Here is a 16711-nt window from a genome sequence, read left to right as displayed (position 1 = left end):
GGGGAGGGACCGGGGAGGGACCGGGGGAGGCACCGGGGGAGGCACCGGGGGAGGGACCGGAGGAGGCACCGGGGGAGGGACCGAGGGAGGGCACCGGGGGGGCACCGGGGGAGGCACCGGGGGAGGCACCGGGGGAGGCACCGGGGAGGGCACCGGGGAGGGACCGGGGAGGCACTGGGGGAGGGACCGGGGGAGGGACCGGGGGAGGCACCGGGGGAGGCCCCGGGGGAGGGACCGAGGGAGGGACCGGGGGAGGCACCGGGGGAGGGACCGGGGGGGCACGGGGGGAGGGACCGAGGGAGGGACCGGGGGAGGCACCGGGGGAGGCACCGGGGAGGCACCGGGGAGGCACCGGGGAGGCACCGGGGAAGGCACCGGGGAGGCACCGGGGAAGGCACCGGGGAGGCACCGGGGGGGCACCGGGGACGGACGGGGGGGGCACCGGGGGAGGCACCGGGGGAGGCACCGGGGGAGGGACCGGGGAGGGACCGGGGAGGGACCGGGGGAGGCACCGGGGGAGGCAGCGGGGGAGGGACCGGGGAGGGACGGGGGAGGCACCGGGGGAGGCACCGGGGGAGGCACCGGGGGAGGCACCGGGGAGGCAGCGGGGGAGGGACGGGGGAGGCACCGGGGGAGGCACCGGGGGGTCACCGGGGAGGGACCGAGGGAGGCAGCGGGGGAGGGACCAGGGGGCACCGGGGAGGCACCGGAGCTCCGCATGTCCCGCTCCCGGCCACGCCCCAGGCCACGCCCACTCCCCCGATTCCTCCAGGCCACGCCCCCTTTTCACTGACGTCACCGTCCGAGGTCGCGCGAGCGCCTCCGCCGGTGACGTCACGTGGCGCTACCGGGCGGCCCCGCCCCGCTCCCGCCCCGCGCCGCTCCGGGACCCTCGGGCAGGTAACGGGGTACGGGGTACCGGGGGTACGGGATACCGGGATTTGGGGTCACGGAGGGGGGGACACCGCCGGCAGGGCCCCCGCTGGCCGCTGCGCTCGCCGCGAGCGTCACCGTCCCCCTTTCCAGCACCCCTCGGTTGCTTCCCCGCCGCTGGCCGTGCCACCTGCGGCTCCCAAACACAGTGACCCCTCCCCACCCTCGGCCACCCACCCTGCCCGGGGGCCCCCGAGGAGCACTGCGGGAATCGCCCCGCGGGGCACGGAACGGAGCCCCATGTGCTGCCCCAAATGGGGTTTTGCTCCCCAGACCCGCATCCCGCTGTCACCCGTCCCGCTGCCACCCACATCCTGCTGCCCCCTGTCATAAATGCCCCCTCCCACAGCAGCAGAGCCCATAATTAGGCGAGCCTCCCACTTCTGCGTCTTCTGGCTTTACACCCACAACCTGCATCTCCCAGACTTGCTTCCCAGTCCCGTCTAAGGTGATCCAGAGGGATGGACGACATCCCCACCCTGCCACCCCCCTGCCCACAACCTGGCGGGCACCCGATTTCCCGTGCCCCTATGGCCCCAGAGAGGGACGTATTTGAGCAGTCGCACCAACTCTTTTTCCTGCAGGAGCCACCATGGATCTGGTCCTGGAAGCCGCTGACCGGCACCTCCTGACGCCCTACGTGTACCCGGCGGGGTGGCCCGAGGGTGAGCCCTGCCGCCAGCTCCTCAGCCTCTTCGTCATCACCAACCTGGGGGCCCTCGCCCTCTACCTGCTCTTTGGCACCCTCAGCTACTACTTCATCTTCGACCACGAGCTCAAGAAGCATCCCCAGTTCCTGGAGGTGGGTGCACCCTGGGGACTCCTCGCCCAGGGGTCGTGGCAGCATCCCCCTCGCCATCCTCCTGTCCACTCCAAATGTCACGTGCCAGTGTTGTGGCACAGGCTGTCCCTACTGTCACAACCAGCCCTCTCAGCCTGCTGTTGCCCTTGACCATCCCTGACCAGACACAAGTGCCACAACCCAGTGTGAGCCCTGCCCCAAGCACAGCTGTCCCCAAATGAGCAGCACGCTGCGTCCCACACCATGGCACGGATGCCACGACAAAGGGGTGGCCATGATGCCATCCTTCTCTGCCTCATGAGGAGCATTGGGGCTCTCAGATGTCCCCTGTGCCCCTGATCCCTCTTGCCATGCCCCACAGAACCAGGTGAGCCGGGAGATCGCCTACGCCCTGCGCTCCCTGCCCTGGATCAGCGTCCCCACCGTCGCCCTGTTCTTTGCCGAGGTGCGGGGCTACAGCAAACTCTACGACAACATCGAGGACTCCCCTTATGGTGAGTGACCTCCCTGCACCCCCTGCCACGGCAGCACCCTCTCCCCACCTGGGCCACCTCCCTCAGCCCCCATTTCTCCCAATGATGACCCCAAGAAATCCTCCTGGGTACATCCTGTCCCAGGCTATCAGCCAAAATCCCAAGTTCTCTTTAGGGCAGGCACCCATACACCCTCACTGGGGGTTGTGTCCCCCTGCTTGACACACTCCTCCCTCCACCAAAGAGATCCCTCCCTTCCCTGGGCATGGCTCCCAGTGACTCCCAGTGAAACCTGACTCACTTGCCCTGAGTCACAGGGGAAAGCCTGACGCTCTCACCTCAGTGGGGCAGAACCTGACACGACTCAGATATGTCTCCCACCATGAGGACCATTGTGGAGGCCCTTACAGCCTCCTGATGCCCACATGTGCCACCTCTAACACCCCTGTCCCCCTCCCCCCAGGCTGGTCTGGTGTGTTCCTCAGCATGCTGTCCTTCCTCTTCTTCACCGACATGGGCATCTACTGGATACACCGTGGTCTCCACCACAAGCTATTCTATAAGGTATGGGACAGGACGAGGGGCTCTGGACAAGAGTCCTTGTCCCACTCTGGGGAACCTGTCCAAGATGCTCCTCCCAGGGAATGCATGCTCGGGTGGGAATGGCTGAACCAGGTGTCACCATGTGATGGGAGCTGAGAGCCCTTTAAGGCTCATGTCCCCTGCTCAGTTTGGGTGGTGATGGCCCAAAAAGCATCCCCTGGGGCTGTGAATCTGCCTGGAGGACCCCCTGAAAGGGTCCACCCTGACTGACAGCCCCCTGTCCCCGCAGCGCTTCCACAAGCCCCACCACCTGTGGAAGATCGCCACGCCCTTCGCCAGCCACGCCTTCCACCCCGTGGACGGCTTCATGCAGAGCCTGCCCTACCACGTGTACCCCTTCCTCTTCCCCCTGCACAAAGTCACCTACCTGGGCCTCTACATCTTCGTCAACGTCTGGACCATCTCCATCCACGACGGCGACTACCGCGTGCCGCGGCTGCTGCGGCACGTCATCAACGGCTCTGCCCACCACACCGACCACCACCTGTACTTCGACTACAACTACGGGCAGTATTTCACCCTCTGGGACAAGATTGGGGGTTCCTACAAGAGCCCCACGTCCTTCGAGGGCAAAGGCCCCCACGATTACTTGCGCAAGCTCCGAGAGAAAGACTCGGGAGCGTCCAACGGCGTCGCGGCCTCTAAGAAAGACCAGGGAGCGTCCAACGGCATCGCGGCCTCCAAGACCGAGTAGGCTTCCTCCAAGTGTGTCCCTTCTCTGGCTGGATCTTGTCCCATCCCTCACCAGCCACCCAAGACTGTTTTCCACGGACAAAGAGCCCCTGTCCTTGATGATGTGACCAGCGTGGGGTGATTTTTGGTGAGCGTCCGACCTGCCCCGATCCCAAAACGGCGGCGTCCGGCTTTGCTCCACACCACAGGTCTGCCCTGTTTTTCCTACTGCTTCCCCTCCCAGCTCCCTTTGGATCTCTGCTAAGGTCCCTGCGCTGCTTTAGTGCTGTGCTGATGCTTTACCAGAAGAGTAACATGGCACAAATAGAACAGTAACGTGGCACAAATTACCGTGACTCGTGGCAGGGTCTTCATTTGTCTGCTGCGCCCCTTTGTCGATGATTCATTGCTCCCATCGTGGTGTCCATCGGGACGAGCTGTATTTTGGAAAAAAACCTTACCTTTTGGAGGTGGTGCGGCTTCTCCTGATGGCTCCCTTGGTGGGACTTCTTGCACTCAACCTCCTTCCTCTTGCCCGGGGATGTCCCATGGAAACATCAATGCCTGTAGGACAGAGGTGTACTTTGAGTCTTGTGGGTCCCTTTAGCTTCCTGAGAATTCTGAGGGGGAAGGGAGGAGGAACAGGCACCCAGATGTGAGGGGCAGGGGCTTCTCCTCACTCGAGGGCTCCCCCCTTGAGGGCCTGTGTGTTTCCTGCTGAAATTTGGTCACCCCACCTTTGGGGTTGACCCACATTCAATAAATCTCAATTGCCAACTTGGCTGCTGTTTGGTCCCTTCTCCCTGGCTCCTGCAAAGCCTCCTGGGGCAGCCTCTTTCTGCCCTACAGCACCCATGAGGGGTTTGTCACAGACCTGGGCTGTGCTGGCAGCAAATTTGGGCTAAAACAGCAGAGGATGGGGAAAATACAGTTGGAGTGGCCAGAGCCACCTCCAGTCCCCCAAACCTCCTTAGGTTAACCACGTCCCAGTGACACTTGTGCTTTCCCATCCCCTGGCCCCCCAGTTTCACCAGTCACTGGAGCCCTGCTGCCCTTACTGGGCACAGAGGCCCTTCTTTGAGTGCCTTGCTGTGGTGACAGCCCCTGTGCTCCCCGCCCAGTCCCTGCTGTCCCCAGGCAGGAGTGGCCCGAGGCCACACCACCGCACCATGTGGCACCTGGTGAGCACAAGGGACACCTGTCCCACGTCCTGCCAGCACAGTGCCCCGCCTGGGCCATGCTCTGCTTTCATCTGCCCATCCCAACTCGCTCTCCCCACCTGGACAGGACCCCTGACCTCTGTTTGCTGATTAACCTGGGGCCTGGAGCGCTGCCCAGGGCCCCGATCAAACACGGTGACAACATCACTGACCTTGGCCAGCCACGGGCCTGACTCCCAATCCACATGAGACCCTTGGGAAGAGCCCCAGGCTTCTCATCACCCCATCCTTTCACCTTTGCTGAGCCTAATGCCTGGGCACCCCATCCTGGGCAGCTTCGGGACAGACACTGACCCTCGGCAGCTGGGTCCTTGCAGGGAAGTAAAATCCAATGGATGAAATGCCATCACTCCTGGTGCCCAGTGCACCCTCCCACGGTCCTAATGCTGGGCACCTGGCATTCCCACCGGGATGGATCTGCAGTACCCCAAAGCCCGGGGACAGGGAGAGCGTGTCCTGCCGGTCACACAAGGCTGCCGGCACAGGACGCGTCCCCCGCGGTGGCCTTGGGGCACTGTAGAGCGGAGAGCAGCAGCTCTGGCTCTGCTCCCCTGATGCTGCTGTTGCCACAAGATGGGGATGTTGCTCACGACAGCCATCGCTGGAGCTGCACCTGCGTGGATGCCCTTCCTCCTCCTCCTCCTCGTTCCCCCAGTGTGGGGCAGGAGCAGCTTTGCCGCTGCTTCTCTTACAGGACACACACGGGGTGTCCCTGCGCCCGTTCCATGAGCCCATTCCCCACGTTTTTCCTGACACCGGAGCCTTTGCTGCTGATTTGTCTGCAACATCTTCCCTGTCCCACCCCACACGGGGCATTTTCTTCCCTCCTTTCAGCCCCCACACGATGCTCTGCCACGCATCAGGGCAGGGCACATTCGTACCACACACTGAACATCCTCCTGAGAGAGACCCCAGCACACAAAGTGACCCCTGGGGTGTGAATGCAACAACCGGGTGCCTCTGACACAGCCCTGAGCCCTGCAGGAAACCCTACAACCATCATCATCCTCTGAGGAAGGCTCTGAGACCAAGGCCATGAATGGGGTGATGTCTTTGGTTCTTGTCCCTGGCATCCCTCTTTTGCTCCCTGACTCATCTCCAGCAACAAGCAATGGTTCCTTTAAGCAGCTTTGCTGTCTCAGTGAGGCTTTGTGGGGAGTGGCTGTTGCAGCCCCTCAGTCCCCTAAACCCTCTGGGACCTCTAAAGCTGAGACAGGGAAAGGTCTCGAGGAAGAGGGGAAGGAAAACCAGGGGGCCAGGGGCTCCTTGCCTTGCTCTTGGAGTTCACAGCTTTTGCTGCTGATGAAATCCAGATGGGCCTTAAAATAAACTCTGCACTGTTCCCCTCTCCCCTTTACGTCTCTTCTCAAGAAACAAAAAATACCTTGGCAAGGGAAATGTGTGTTTCCCTGCACAAAGAAAGAGCCATTCATCTGTGAGCATTTACCAGGGCTGGGGTCACCCAGGAGCTCCTGGCTAAAGCTCTCTCCCTGTGCCACCACAGGGAGCCCACAGGGGGACAGGGACCCTTCTTGGACCCTGCAAGAAGCGTGACACAAGGGCTGGGAGAGGGACAGCAAACTGCCCCACACCATTTTCCTCCATTTAGCACCTCAGCAAAGGCAGTTCCTCATTTCCTCCTATTTCTTATTCTATTCCTCATCTCCAGGTCCTTTCTGAGTCCTTCTCGCCTGCCCACCACATCTGGCCCAGAGAGCAACTGGCTACAGGGATTCCCACACAGTGAGACTCCCTCACTGACTCTGCCCATACCCACGGTGACCTCCTGTCCTCCAGGGGGACATTACCCTGAGTCAAGACCTCTAAAAGCTTTATTAGGAGGGCTTATAATTGTATTGACCCGATAATTGAAACACACTAACTGGGTTTCTAAGTGAAAGCACCTCGGGGAAAGCTCTGAACAATGTTCCTGCTGTTAAGGCAAGTGAAATAAGGGGGAGCCAGACTGCCTCGGGGCTGTCCATGGGATTTATAGGCTCCCATGCCTTCACTGCTGGGCCACATCCATTTTCCTTGATGGAAATGCTGGAATGGTGCACAGCATGTGAGGCTGAGGGGTTGAAAGCCATCAGTCTGTTCTCAGCACCTCGGAGACACAAGAGGCCAGAGCCTTTTCTTAGCAGCAAAATCATGCCCATAAAAACCACCCCTGGCTTAAGAGAGATAATTTGGGGCTGAGCAACAAGCACAGCTCCACTTTCCTGTCATCTCCCAGTGTCATTTGAGTCTCCTGCCTCAAATCCTCGCCCTGCCTTCCCACCCCTGCGCTGGAACACCCAGAACACCCACGAGCCCCAGGCAGGGATGGGACAAGCTGCATTCTGAAAGGGATGCACGGTGACCAGGGGAGCAGAACCAGGGGAATCCCCACACCTGGGAGTCCAGCACTTTGAGCTGCCCCAGTAAATCAGAGTCATGGCCACTGGCATCAGTCCTGTGCTGTCCCTGCATAACCAACCAAGCATCATCTCCTGCACCAGTGAGTTATGGGCATGTCACCTATGCCACTGTTTTATGGGAAGCACACAGCCACTGGCACAGCTCAAATCCCACCCCCATGGGTGGGAGAGGTGGCAGAAAGCCCTGGAGAGATCCTGAGGGTCTCTGGCTTCCCACTCCCACCATGTCTCGCTCACCTTCCCAACTCTGCCCAGGTAAGAAGATGGCAGAAATTGAGATAAAGGCTTCTGGAGGGCTGCCAGAATCGTACCATGGGGATGCTCTGTCACAAAAACCTGAGAAATAATTTGCACCTTTTCCACTTGACATCCATCCACACCTTCACCTTCCCATCCAGAAGTGGACTTAGCTCTTCATCACACTCAGCAGCAAGGACCTGAACCCCCATTACCATGATTTTATGGTTCACACCACTGTGATTCCATCAAACCTCAGCCCGGACAATTCCGCCACTTCCCACCAGTCCTGGGGTGTTTTAGGCCCCCTCCCCGGGCTGGGGGACACACCTGCAGGATGTAAGGGGGAGGAAAAATGCGGCTCAGCTTTTTTGGGGAAAACCTCACTCCTCCCCCAGAGAGAAGCAGCTGCAGTGCTTTTATCTTATTTGAGTTTATTTTATAGAATCCCAGAATGGTTTGGGTTGGAAAGGACATTAAAGCCCATCCAGTTCAACCCTCTGCCATGGGCAGGGACACCTCCCACTATCCCAGGTTGCCCCAAGCTCTGTCCAACATGGCCTTGGACACTTCCAGGCATGGGGCAGCCACAGCTGCTCTGGGCAACCTGTGCCAAGGCCTCACCACCCTCACAGGGAAGAATTTCTTCCTAACATCCCATCTAACCCTACTCTTTACCAGTTTGAAGCCTTTCCCCTTTGCCCTGTCACTCCACACCCCCTTAAACAGCTTCATTGACTTCAACACAGTTTCCTTCCATTCCCTCTTGCTCCCTTTGACTCGATTTCTGGCTGCTTCATTCCACTTTACTCCATTTCACAGAAATTCACTTGAACTTATTTCACTCCATCTCGACGGGCACCCGAGCATCCTCCGGAGAGGGAGAAAAAGAACGAGAGGGAGGAAAATAGGAAGAGGAAGAAGAAGAAGGAGCGGAGAAGAGGGGAGGGGGCCCGAGCATCCGTGCCCGCGGGGAGCGGCGGAGGAGGGGGGGGGGGGGCTCGCAGCGGCAGCGCTGCCCATGCACATTCTCTCCGGGCGGCGGCGCGGCTGCCGCTCCGCCCGGCTCGGCTCCGCTCCTCCCGGCCCCGCTCCGCTCCGCCCGGCCTCGGCGGCACGAACATGGCGACACGGAGCTCTGGCGGGGCCGGCCGGGCCGCCCCGCTCCCCCGCCGGCTGCTGCCGCTGCTGCCGCTGCTGCTGCTGCTGCCGGCGGCCGCGGGCTCCCGCTCGCCGCTGCTGCTGCTCCGCGCCCCGCCGGCCCCCGCAGCCCCCGCAGAGCCCCCGCGGGGCCGCCGCGCCGCGCCGCGCCCGCCCGAGCCCATCCAGGTGTACGGACAGGTGAGCCCGCACCGGCCGTGGGGAGGGGGACACGCGCGCGGCTCGCCCCCCCCCCCGGAGGGTCTCCGTCCACCGCGCTCCATCCATCACCCCCCTCTCCCCATCCTCCCGCGGGGGTCGCGGCGCGTCCCGCCCGGGGAAGGGTCGGTGCGTGGGTGCGCGGCTCTGTGAGAACAGCGCGGGTTTAGGCGCCGCTGGCGCCTGCCCTCGGCTCTCCCCGCATCCCCGGCTCCCCCAGAGCCAGCTCGCCGCGGTCACGTTCGCGGTGGTACTTGCGGGCTCGTTCCCGGCGAGATGCGCTCCCAGCGGGATCAGCCAAGGGCACGCAGCGGGGATTCGGGCCGGGCATCCCCGCCGCTGAGAGCCGGGAAGGGACGGCGAGTCACCGCGGGCGAGCGCCGGGGCAGCGGCGCCTCCAGGGATGCTCGCGGTGGGAGCCGGGCACGGAGAGGTGACGCCGGGGAAGACATGGCTATTGGCGAGGCACCGCGTCCTTCCCCGCGAGAAGGGCTGCTCTGCGTGTCTGAGCCATCCTCTACTGATCCTTGGAAAAGAAGGGGAGCGGAGTTGCTCTTTGCAGGAAAATACAGAAACTGCTGTTTCTGAAAGTACCCCTGTGCTCGGGCTCGATTCACTGGCAAGTTTTGCCATGAGGGCTCCCCCTCACCCCCTCTTTTCCATCTCTTTTGGGGGGTGATGACAAATTACACTCGGACTTTCAGCTGTGGAAAGCTTCAGCCTTAAAGGTTCTACTTGATTTTTGATGTCCCCACATGCTGGATTACATTTCGCTGCCCTACTTGTTCCTCCTCGCTGACACTGCCTGTGTCCCCATCACGTGCCCAACATGCTGGTGGGGAGGGGGGGGACCAGCCCACGGAGGGACATGGCACACTTGAGGAGAGGCTTTGAGCCTTCAGTGGCATCTGAAGGATAGTGCTTTCCCCCGGGGTGCTCTATAATTTCCCCTTTTAGCTACTCGTAGGATGAGAAGGAGCCGGTCATGAGGCAGGGCCAGCCCTGGAGCTGCTGGAGGGGCACATGCAGGGCTGGTGCTGCTCCTAAAGCCCTTCTGTTCCCTTGTTTAGGGAAAAGCTGCTTCTCCTCCCCTTGAAAATCTGCTTCGCCTCCTCTACCTCCTCAGCGTTTGGCTGTTTTTAGCATAACACAGCTACCCCATTTTAGAAGAAAACATGACACTTGTCTCTTATCTACGGAGAGACATTGGTGGCACTTTCCCTTCTGTCTCCCCGTGCCTTCCATCCAGCCCACCTGCCAGGTAGAGGGCTGCTCTGGCAGGAATGTCCCTGTCACCTGGGCACGGAGCTGCAGATCCAGGAGGGTGCAGTAACCCTGTCTCCATCTGGGACAGGACTAATAGGAAGCAGTGGGAGTTCAACAGTTTGCCATTGTTTGGGCTTTTCTCACTGCCTCAAGCTTCCAGAGGGGATTTGCCTGGAGAATGGAGTTGCTCTCACTGGCAGCAAAGCACACAGCACCCATTCCTTCCTCTGCTTTGGGGCAAATTTTACAGCCCAGGTGCATCACCAGGAAGAGTTGTTTGGTATTAAACAACAGTCCTGAGTTCTCCCAAGTGCTGCAGTACTTTAAATCAGGGGTCTGTTTTAATAAAAGGGACCAGAGGGAGCCCGTGTGTCCTAGGCTGCGTTACAGATCTGACCACACAAGTCACTAATGCCCGGGAAGCCGGAAAAGCTGTGCAGCACCGTGCTCAGGGGTCTCATGCTTGGTCACAAGCACCCAACAAGCCCCATGACCTCCCTCCCCCAGCTCTCTGGCACTCCAATCCCAGCAGAAAATCGTGCAGTCAAAGCACTCCTCTCTCAGGGACATCAGCATAAGGGGCAGTGCTTGGACAGAGCATCCTCGTGCCGTGTCACTGCAGTCCCTTATCTGGGACACATCCCACTCCCGTGCCTTTGGCAGGTCACTTGGCCATATGCTACGCTCTGGCTCGTGCCCCAAAACTGCCTGCCCTTTCCTGGCTCTCGACAGTGGCCCTGAAACAGGCTGGTGGGACAGCTGAGGGCCCAGGCTCAGCTCAGGGGTGCGGGAGAGCGGGGTTTGCTGCTGGTGTGGGTGATGACATCAGGGGAGCAGAGGGAGGCATGCACCGCTCTGTCTGGAACCAAGCAGGGGAGGAACATCCAAACCCTTTGTAGCTCCTCAGCAGCCAAACTCCGCTTACTCAGCACTGTCAGGAACAGGCCTGGAGCCCTCTTGCCTTGGACACCAAAGCGCAAGCACAGGATGTTGCTTGGATTCTTTATCTGGACCCTCACTGCTGATCGCATCCTTGCCGGGCAGGCTGCAGCAAAACTTTCCAGGAACATCACCAAATAACAGGACCAGCAGCCTAACTCCCTCTGTGGCTTTTCCTTGGTTTTTCTGACTCTGCAGCAGCAGCAATCAAGAGACTGAAACCCCGACTCTGGCGTCCGTCAGCTCCGAGACAGAGCGGGTTTTGTTCCCTTGCACAGCCCTCACCTCCATGGGATTGTTGGTGAGGGTTACAATGGACAGACTGTTTGAAGCAGGCACTGACACGAGACAGGACTTTTCTAGGATGCCACTGACAGCAGAGAAGCATCGCCAGGGCAAGAAAACTTCACCCCCTGGGGGCCAGCAGGGCTCCCTGAACCCTTTCCTCAAGCACGGCACCTCACCCTGCCCTCCTGCTCCTGGCACCAGCCCCCGGTCACCACCACAGTGGCTGGTCTGCCCCCCACCCTCCTGTCCCCTCACAACCTTTGTGCTCCTGCCTACATATCCCTGCTCAGACCTGGAGACAGGGCCTGGCTCCAGGATTCTCCATTTCCATGGAACCTCCCCACCATCCCACATAAATCCCGGCTGCCGGGGGTGAACCACATGGGCTGCAACAAACAGGGGAGAGAAAAGCAGCCACTTTGGCTGCCTGTGTGTGTGCTGGGCTGGAGGGTGACCATGGGCACGGCTGTGTGGCGAGTGTTGTGTCATGGCTGTGACAGACAGAGAGGAAAAATGCTGGGGCAGGAGCCCAGATTGGATCTGCTGGTCCTGAGGGGGAGAAGGGAGTTATGAGAGCATTTACACTGCTAACACAGATCTGACCTTTACCTGCAGACATCCTTTGCCCTTCTTTGGAAAGGGTTTATCTGAAGCCACCCCCTAAAGCACATAGCTCCCAAGAAGTCTTTGCCTTAAACTACGCTGGGACAAAAGACATCTTCTCTAAGTGCTGGTGGCTCCTGTGGCAGCCACTTCCCCTCTCTGCTGCCACTGCAAGGCTTGAGCCTCTCCCTGTGCCCATAACCTTCGTGTGGCTGTCACCTCTGTGCCTTCCTGTCCCCTGAACCAGTGTCAGGTTCTGCCCTAGCATCATTTTTCTCTTCCCCTTCTGGGGGGAGCTACTTCATTGCTCCCAACCTTCCTGTTTCCTGGTGATAACCAACCCTGCCTTTGAGGAAAGCACCGAGTTTTCATCATTTCCAGGCTATTTACTATGACCTGACCTCTTATCAGCCCACCACTTGACCTTGACACTGCCCATCCCTCTGTGCTGATGGAGACCTCAGATAACCTCCTCTCAAACGTGCAAAACTGGCAGAGAGCCTTGCTCCTCTCAGGAGACAGAGATGCTCTGCAGGGCGGATGCCATCCAGCCCTGAGAGCGCAGACATCAGTCACGCTGCATCCTGCATCGCAACTGAACCATACTTAATTTTGACCTACTTTGCCAGCCTGGCAGAGCCCTTCCCACATCAGACTTTAACCTTCTGGAGGTGCCCTGGCTGGTGACAGCATGTCCCAGCCATGTCCCTTTCTTCCTCCTTTGTGTTAGCAGGTCCCCCTCCCCGTTGCTGGGTCTTTTGTGGCCACCCTAAGAAGGTTTCCTCGCTCCTGGCATTTGCTTTTTGCCAGAGCTCGATCTCTGGAAGCCACACAGCTCCTGCTCTTGGCACCGTGGTGGCTGGGAGAGGTATTTGTGGTTTTATCCATTGTTTTTCCCCTCCAGCAGCTTCCTCTCAGATCCTGTGAGCGCTGTGGTGTCCCAGGAGCATCGCTCAAGCTTTCCAGAGCGGGAATGACAAGCTCATGGCGCACTTTAGACCTTCTCTGCCACCTTCATCCTTCATTATGGGGGAGTGGATTTCATCAGCCCTTCCCAAATCTGCTGGGGCAGCCTCCATTCCCATCACATGCCTGTCCCTCTATCAATTTAGGAGAGCCCAGCTTGTTTTTGGGGTTGTTTCTGGATTGCTGCCCTGACCCCAATCTTCCCCCTCCCCTACCTTTTCCATTCTCCTGGAAACAACAGCTCAGGGAGAGCTCTCTTGGTGGTGGCAGAGAGAAAACAGCCCTGCGAGCGGATGATTTCAGTATTAACTAAATTAACGCGGGGCCTGGCGCTCTCCAAAATGAGTCACCCGTGTTTCATATCAATGATTTCAGACCCTGGCATTTTCAGTCCAAGCCACAAGCAGCGCCACGGCAGGCACAGGCTGTATTTTAAAATATCATGGCAGGGCTGGAAACAGATGCTCGGGAGCAGAGCAGAAGGTGCCGTAATGAAGCTTTAGCGGGAGCGCGCGGGGAACGCGGCGTGCCGGGAACGCAGGAGCCACCCATGGCACTCTGGGGCCGGGCTCTTGCGTAAGCCCTGCCGGGGGAGGCACAGGGAATGGGGACGAAAGGCCCGGCACTTGTCCTCTGCAGCTTCCAGCGAGCTGGAATGAGGAGGAGCACGGTCAGAGCACCTTTTCTTTTTCTACCCTCTGCTATCCGGGCAGCAGCTTTGCTTCTGACCCCTTCTTCAGCCCCATCCTCATTCCCCCAGCTGCTGGGATCAAAATATTTAGCCCATTCCCCTTCTCCACGCATGTCCTGGCAGCCCTGAAGCTGTGATCCGAGCTGATGGCAACACTTGGATGGTTTCAGCAGCCGCTCACAGCCGCAGAGGACCCTTGCTCCCTGCCAGCCTCACTTATCAAACAGTAGTAATAACTTATTAACTATTTCGAAATTCCCCGGGAACTGCATTTGTTTGTGGGTCAGTTGGAGGATGGGAAAACACCCCAGTGATCCCTAGGAATCTTTGTTCTGCACTCAGTTTTACAGCACTGAGCCTCAGCCCCTGAGCTGTCACAGTGCATCACCTCCTGAGGAATCGTGAGCGCCCGGCCTGAGCTGCAGTCCCAGCCCTAGAGCTGGAGCATTAATCCTCAACAAAGCAAACCAGAGATACACACAGTGAGCTCCCAGCCCCGCTGGACACCAGGAGTAGCCCCTAATGCTGTCTTGTCACTTGTCACCGCTGTTACAAATCAGCCAGCACACGATGTTTCTGCTGGCAGCTCACCACAGCCAGCGGTGGGATTTCTGCATGGGGAAGTCACATTTCCCATGCAGAGCAGGGGCTCCAAGGCTGGGATTGAGAGTGCTCTGGGGAGGGAGGGGCTTGAGAGCAGCTCCGAGGAGCTGTTCCTGCCAGTTTCTCATCCCCTGACCACGCTGGAGCCCCGGTTTTCACATTTGTCGCATGCCAGGGGTGAGCCACCTCCACAACCAAAATCCTCCAAACTCCAAAGCTGGGCATAGGCAACCAAGAAGGATGTGACAGAAGGGAAGCTGGTGTTTAGGTGCCAAAGAACATGGATCAGGACTCTTCTCCCAGCTTGGGGCACTCGAGGAGTCAGCACTGCACTCTACCCACCCAGGTCCCCTCAGTTACTGACAGCCATCACCTCTCCAGGCTCAGCAGGGCAACCCTCCCATTTCAGCTCCCAGACATCCCCTCTGCCAGCCCAGCCTGGAGCTGCACCCCTGAAGCTCGTACCTGCTCTCGGAGGGCAGCTCCAGGGGCTGTCTTCTTCCCATCCCATTCCTGCAGGGCATTCATTTGTTGGAAGATGCTGTTGACAAAGAAATAAACACATAGCAAAGCTAGAAACATTAACTACATTAACTACAGCTACAAGCAGCCTCTGCTACGTCTTGGCTCCAGTTTTCCCCTCCTGGACGTCATTTGGCACCTTACATATTAGGAGGACGAATTAGAATTTCATGCATATTTCATATACACTTAATGGCTTGGCAAAGACCAAAACGCTTCCCCATTAAGTGGAATTTATGCTAAATGCTGTTTCCATTAAGCACCAGTCACTGCCTGTTCAGAGGTTACACCAGTTCCCCAGGAAGGTGTCCCCTGCTAGGGGAGGTGGGGACGCTGTGACAGTGCCACAGCAGCAGGGCAGGGTCCCTAACAGCAGCCTTATTGCAAAGCTGTTCCACAAACCCCATCCTGGCCAAAGGGACACCAGCTGCTGTCTGTGGGGTCCTGGTTGGTGCTCCCCTGAGCCACCGGGGTCCCCACGGAGCTCTGAGGGGCTGCAAGGCGGCAAACACAAAACCGCACAGCTCCTAAACCCGAGCCACTGCTGTACAACCCCTTCCTGGGAGACTTACAGCATCCTTGTGCTGCCTTCTCCAGCTGCTCCAAACCTTCCTGCCGAGCACTCCTCCCTCCTACCAGGGAGCCAAACCTTGCCTGCCTCCAGTTTGCCTTTAAATAGGGGCCCTGCCATAGTGAGGCTGCCTGAGCTCACCCAGCTCCTCAGGGACTAACGAAGCTCAGCTGGCTCTCCTGAACCCAAACACGTTGCCCCTGGTTTTTGGGTTTTACTGCTCTTTCGAAGTCTCCCAAAAGGAGTCCCACTGTCTGCTTTGTCTTACAAGAAGAATAGCTGTAGAGTTTTACTGCTGAGGTTCAATCAAGGTGCAGATAGGAGTCTCCTTTGGTTTTCCTGCTTTTCAAACTCCTAGTGTCTGATTTCTTGTGGAAAAAAAAAAACCAAACCAAACCAAACGAGCAGTACTATTAAAAGTGACACTGAGTAACAAACCCCTCTTGACTGAGAGGATCCAAAGGGCCAAGTTTTGTGTTCCTAACAGTGCCCAATTCCAGCCCGAGCACAGCTGGGCACCCAAAAAAGCTGCACCCAAAATAACCAACAGAGATGTCGGAGATTTAAACGGGGTTATTCTGCTTCCAGAGGAGGGGAGGGGGAGCGGGAGCGCAGAGCTGCGCTGGTTCCACACCCGAGGCTGTCTGCCGGCTGTCTCAGCGGGCAGCAGCAATTCCTCCTTCTCCGCCCTGTTTCCCTGCATCCTCAAACAGCGTGTCTTCCTTTTCATTTTTTTTTAAATTTTTTTTTTTCCGGCGGGCACGCAGGGCTCCGGCTGCGTGGCTTTGTAGCTGATGCTGCTGCCTGACCTAAATCTGCGCCGCGTTCGTGGCCCGGAGCTCCGGCGGGGTTTGCCCGGTGAGGGGGTCCCTGCCCGGGCAGCCGGGGGGCACCGGGCCCGGGGGCTGCTCCCTGCCGGGGCTGAGTTCGGTTCTCTTTCCCCTCCTGTGAGCCTATTGCATAAGAGGGATTTGAGGGTTTCTGCTTGGCTCTCCCCCCCTCCCTGTTCTCGCAGAATAAAGACCTTGTTTTTCCAAGTGTTTCTCTTGCTGGAGGTTAAAGCAGCCCCTTCTTCCAGGCGGTGCTGCTCGCTGATCCCGGGGTCAGCGAGAGCTGCAGGTTATCAAGCCTAAGAAGGGCTTATCCCTGTATTTTTACAGTTTCCCGAGGCCCTGAGCTCGGGGTTAGCAGCCCTGGGCTGAGCTGTGGCGTGCGAGGGCTCAGGCACGCACGTCCTCTGCTGCAGGGAGTGGGGCACCCATCCATGGCCGAGCTGAGCTGCTGTCCCCGGCTCTCCCAGCACGCCTGCCTGTGTCCCTGCTCGCTGGTGACAGCCACTGAGGGTTTGTCCTGCACCTTCAGCTCCCACTGTGGTGATGCTGCGAGAGCTTCCCCATAGAAACCAGCGCTTTGCTGGCAGATACAGCACACACGGGAATAACGGCATCGTGTGTGCGCTGGAAATCGGCAGGGCCTTTGGAATCGTGGAATATCCAGAGCTGGAAGGTTCCCAGCCCCTGGCCCTGCACAGACACCCCAACAA

The 16711-nt window shown here is 59.1% G+C and overlaps 2 protein-coding genes and 1 long non-coding RNA gene across 8 annotated transcripts in view; 2 read left to right on the top strand and 1 right to left on the bottom strand.

The window, feature by feature from the left end:
- The first annotated feature begins 794 nt into the window (after nt 1–794).
- On the top strand, nt 795–4264 carry SC5D (sterol-C5-desaturase). Its single transcript, XM_032133849.1, has 5 exons — nt 795–900; nt 1518–1735; nt 2097–2229; nt 2672–2772; nt 3041–4264. The coding sequence occupies exons 2-5, from the start codon at nt 1526–1528 to the stop codon at nt 3503–3505; spliced, it is 909 nt and encodes a 302-aa protein (XP_031989740.1). The 5' UTR covers nt 795–900; nt 1518–1525; the 3' UTR covers nt 3506–4264.
- Nucleotides 4265–8606: 4342 nt separating this feature from the next.
- Nucleotides 8607–16711, top strand: part of SORL1 (sortilin related receptor 1) — a 46772-nt gene continuing 38667 nt past the window's right edge. For all 3 annotated transcript variants that reach the window (XM_032133662.1, XM_032133660.1, XM_032133659.1), the window contains exon 1: nt 8607–8701. The gene's annotated coding sequence lies outside the window, so the exon portion shown is untranslated. The remainder of the gene's footprint in view (nt 8702–16711) is intronic.
- Nucleotides 14540–16711, bottom strand: part of LOC116455606 — a 95295-nt gene continuing 93123 nt past the window's right edge. For all 4 annotated transcript variants that reach the window (XR_004244428.1, XR_004244427.1, XR_004244430.1 and 1 more), the window contains one exon: nt 14540–14616. This is a non-coding gene — a long non-coding RNA (uncharacterized LOC116455606). The remainder of the gene's footprint in view (nt 14617–16711) is intronic.

Source organism: Corvus moneduloides, chromosome 25, assembly GCF_009650955.1.
Source record: "Corvus moneduloides isolate bCorMon1 chromosome 25, bCorMon1.pri, whole genome shotgun sequence".
Classification (NCBI taxonomy): Eukaryota; Metazoa; Chordata; class Aves; order Passeriformes; family Corvidae; genus Corvus; species Corvus moneduloides.
The sequence above is the reverse complement of the archived record's forward strand: the minus strand, read 5'-3'. Positions and strand labels throughout refer to the sequence as shown.

Bases quoted from the DNA above. Each gene is read 5' to 3' on its own strand.
- SC5D (XM_032133849.1), top strand. From the start codon at position 1,526: ATGGATCTGGTCCTGGAAGCCGCTGACCGGCACCTCCTGACGCCCTAC. The intron at 2,230-2,671 runs GTGAGTGACCTC...CCCTCCCCCCAG, and splicing joins CATCGAGGACTCCCCTTATG to GCTGGTCTGGTGTGTTCCTC. The intron at 2,773-3,040 runs GTATGGGACAGG...CTGTCCCCGCAG, and splicing joins ACCACAAGCTATTCTATAAG to CGCTTCCACAAGCCCCACCA.